A 3,888-nucleotide genomic window follows, 5' to 3' on the forward strand; every position below is an offset into this window, starting at 1 on the left:
GCTTAAACACAAGGTCAAATCAAGCTCCTATGTAAGATTGCAATGGGAGTGGGGTTAGCTAGGATAATTTTAATCATTATTATTCACAACAATTCTATCATCCACAATGCTTCTAGACCAAATATGATCTATCCGACGGGAGTGAGATTCGAACATAAGACTTGTTGAATAACAACTCCATGAGCTACCACACATTGGGAGAGAGAGAGAGAGAGAGAGAATTGCAAGGCTCTAATCTACCCCCCAAGAAATTCAAAGCCCCATAATGAGACTGGATACTCTTGCATGAGACGCATGCGTGAAAGAGTATCCCCTAAAGCTCAGCATGCTATTTAGATTCTCAAAAACTTTATATTGAAGACGATTGAAATAAAAGGAATATACTTATCTAATTATTGAAAGAAGATAGAAACTCAAGGAGAGGGGTTTATTTACTGTGGTGAATGAAACTTCGCAAACCTACATCAACAGAAAATGACCAAGGGCCTAAAGAGGAGCCTTAGGGCTTAGGTTCGTTTTAGATCGCACGCACTTGGTTAGCTTGCAGGTGTGAAGCTGGCTATTACGAAGTTATGTGGCCAATTGGCCATATAAATGTGACATGGCAGAGGTGACGCATATAATTGGAAGTTGAAGTTATATCATATATAAGGCGTCATCTGCCACACGCATAGACAAGTGGCAAGGCAACCCTGATACGTGCGGGAAGCTCAACACTTGGGCCTTACTTGGAAAGGGGACACGTGTGGAAAAGATTGCGTATGTCGTGATGGTAGGGGCATTCACGAACCTTCACGTCCGCGCTTTCCTTTATAAGAAATCTACTGATGGTTTAAGCGGGGGCGTGCTGAAACTTTCGACTAGAATCATCGGCAAATACACTGTGTGTTGCGTTGGATAGACGTTGGGTTAGTGCGTGAAGAATTAAGAGGTAATTACAGAGGGTTAATCAAGGTTAAGGGGAGATGGCGGGTGCTGGTGATCGAGCTGTTGCGGGCAAAGCAATGATTGGGCCGTTGGCTGCCCTCAACTTCTGCATGTACATGGTTGTGAATGGTATTGCAGGATGGGGGCTCAACAGGACCATGGACGCTACACGAGGTTCGCGCATATATATATCTGTAGATATATGTAATATATATTTTTGTTTATTTTATGGTTTTTGCATGTGGGATTTGACACGTTTGTGTGGTGGCAGGCCTGGGAGGGAATGCAGCGGCGGCCGCCTCGTTTGCAACAGGGTTCGGAAATAGGGCGACGCTGTTCGTGCTTATCTTTGCCTTGATAGCAGGGGTGACGGGTGTGGCTTCCACACTTGCAGGCCTCGTCCACGTCCCCCTTTGGAGGATGGAGAGCCTTGCCACCGCCGCTGCCACTGCCTTCACCGCCTGGCTCCTCACACTTCTCGCCTTCGGGTACAGTACCCCACGATCCATTTTCTTTCTCAAAACACCTGTATCGTGCATGGGTTTGTGTGTGGGGTGTGCGCGCACGTGCGTGTGTGAAGCTTAAATGTGTTTGTGTGGTCTTTACATTCTTCATTTTGGAAAGATTTTAAAAATAAAATATGAGCCGTTAAGTATTAATTTCATCCTTACAAAAAAAATCTAAAGTGAGCTTAGCTTTAATGAATAGTATTTGTATGTGCGTCTGTGTGCGTGCGTGAGTTGAGAGGGAGTGAGCCTCAATGAACAGAATTTGTGCGCGCTGAAGCCAATTGAATTGCGCGCGTGTGGAGGGAGTGAGCCTTATTCTTCTTAATGAACAGAATTTGTGCCTTATTTTTCTTAATGAACAGAATTTGTGCGTGTGAACGCGCGCAGAGGCTTAGCTTTATTCTTCTTAATGAACAGAATTTGTGCCTTATTCTTCTTAATGAACAGAATTTGTGCGTGTGAACGCGCGCAGAGGCTTAGCTTCAACGAGGAGGATTTTTTTTACTAAAGATATTTTTTCATTAATAAATAAATAAAGAGATTTTTTTGCTGACTTCCTAATGGAATTTAGGGGCTTCAATAAAATTTAAACGAATAAATTCACGGGAGTTTCGGTCATTTGTTCTCTTTTTGTTTGATTTGAAAGGCTGGCGTGCAAGGAGATTCACACGAGCGGACGAGATAGGAGGCTGGTACGATCCAGATACAGTTGCATTAAACTGTACACAATTGCGTTAAACTGTATATGTACAGTACATATACATGCACACGCACGTGTGGTTTCCTTGTGTTTATTTTTAGTGTTGAAACTTGAATGGATTAATTAATTTGTGGGGGGCCAATGTATTAACTTTTTTTTTTTTTGGGTGGGGGGCCCGCAGATAGCGTTGGAGTCGTTCTTGATAATTCTGGCTGGGACTCAGTTCTTGTATGTCATCCTGCTTCACGTGCTCATGGGCACCCGGGCATCTACACGGGATCCCGCCTACGCAGGAGAACCCCAGATGAAGGCCCCCGCAGCAGCCCCCGCAGTGTGAACCCTTTCAGAACCACCACCACATTTGTGTATACGTTCTCGCTTTCTTACTATATAATATATATCCCATGTTCTCAAAGATTCTTTTTTATTCGCGTTCTTGACATTTAAATTACTATTTTTAACGTTTATAATCATTTCTGGACTGAATATTTTCCTTTAAAAATGATAAAACTGATCGCCATAGCAAAATGCATGGATAATTCTATAAACAGTTTTTAATGGATAGTGAAAATGCATAGATGTTCCCGTTAAGTACAACATTCTAATTTCTGTTCTACAATCTTTTACGAGTACAATTTTATATATAGTCATTCACACTCGATTTATATTTGAGTTCTCTAATTAATGTAGAAATATTTTATATGAGTGGATAGTGAAATATGCATAGATGTTCCCGTATAGTATAACATTCTAATCTGTTCTACAGTACAATTTTATATCATGCACTCAATTTATATGAGTTCTCTAATTTCTGTAGAAATCTTTTATGAGTACAATTTTATATTTAGTCATTCATGCACTCAATTTATATGAGTTATCTAACTTATGTAGAAATGTTTAATGAGTTATCTTAATCCAATCTTTATATGATAGAAATCTTTTATGACTTCTCTTAATGCAATCTTGTTGTATGAGTACAATTTTATTATATTTAGTTAGTCATTCATGCACTCAATTTATATGAGTCCTCTAATTTCTGTAGAAATCTTTTATGAGATCTTATTACACTTTTTTACGAGTACCAATTTTATATTTAGTTAGTCATTCATGCACTCAATTTGTATGAGTTGTCTAATTTCTGTAGAAATATTTAGTTAGTCATTCATGCACTCAATTTGTATGAATTTCTGTAGAAATCTTTTATGAGTTATATCTTAATACAATTTTTTACGAGTACCAATTCATGCACTCAATTTGTATGAGTTGTCTAATTTCTGTAGAAATTTTTTTTGAGTATACGAGTTCGCTAATCTGTCCACATATCCACATTATATTAGGAGTTGAAAGCGGGGAGATCCACATTATATTAGGAGTTGAAAGCAGTTAAGGGGGGGGGGAGAGAGAGAGAGAGAGAGAGAGAGAGAGAGAGAATTACAATAAATTGATGGGCATAGAGCAGAGAGCATAAAAGTTCTATTCTTATATGAAAACAAACTCGTGATAAATCATCATTGCCACGACATCTAAAATAGAGTTTAGTTTAATTGGACTCCTTCAGAACCCCCATTTGAGAGAGAGAGAGAGAGAGAGAGAGAGAGAAGGGGGAGAGTAAATTGACGGGCATAGAGCATAAAAGTTCCATTCTTATATATATATGAAAGACAAATGATGTGGCCCCTCTTATGATAAATCATCATCATTGCTGTGAGTTTAGTTTAATTGGACTCCTTAGAGAACCCCCATTTCAATGAG

The 3,888-nt window shown here is 39.4% G+C and overlaps 1 protein-coding gene across 1 annotated transcript; it reads left to right on the forward strand.

Annotated features, from left to right (window-relative positions):
- The first annotated feature begins 855 nt into the window (after nt 1–855).
- LOC147638529 (membrane protein PM19L-like) lies at nt 856–2,508 on the forward strand. Its single transcript, XM_086795949.1, has 4 exons — nt 856–1,101; nt 1,199–1,415; nt 2,083–2,128; nt 2,318–2,508. The coding sequence occupies exons 1-4, from the start codon at nt 966–968 to the stop codon at nt 2,471–2,473; spliced, it is 555 nt and encodes a 184-aa protein (XP_086652075.1). The 5' UTR covers nt 856–965; the 3' UTR covers nt 2,474–2,508.
- The last annotated feature ends 1,380 nt before the right edge of the window (nt 2,509–3,888 follow it).

Source organism: Cibotium barometz, chromosome 5 (assembly GCF_041138505.1).
Source record: "Cibotium barometz isolate CiBa-2024 chromosome 5, ASM4113850v1, whole genome shotgun sequence".
Classification (NCBI taxonomy): Eukaryota; Viridiplantae; Streptophyta; class Polypodiopsida; order Cyatheales; family Cibotiaceae; genus Cibotium; species Cibotium barometz.

Coding starts and splice junctions, on each gene's coding strand:
- LOC147638529 (XM_086795949.1), top strand. CDS start 966: ATGGCGGGTGCTGGTGATCGAGCTGTTGCGGGCAAAGCAATGATTGGG. Junction 1,416..2,082: donor CTCACACTTCTCGCCTTCGG/GTACAGTACCCC, acceptor TTGATTTGAAAG/GCTGGCGTGCAAGGAGATTC. Junction 2,129..2,317: donor GCGGACGAGATAGGAGGCTG/GTACGATCCAGA, acceptor GGGGGCCCGCAG/ATAGCGTTGGAGTCGTTCTT.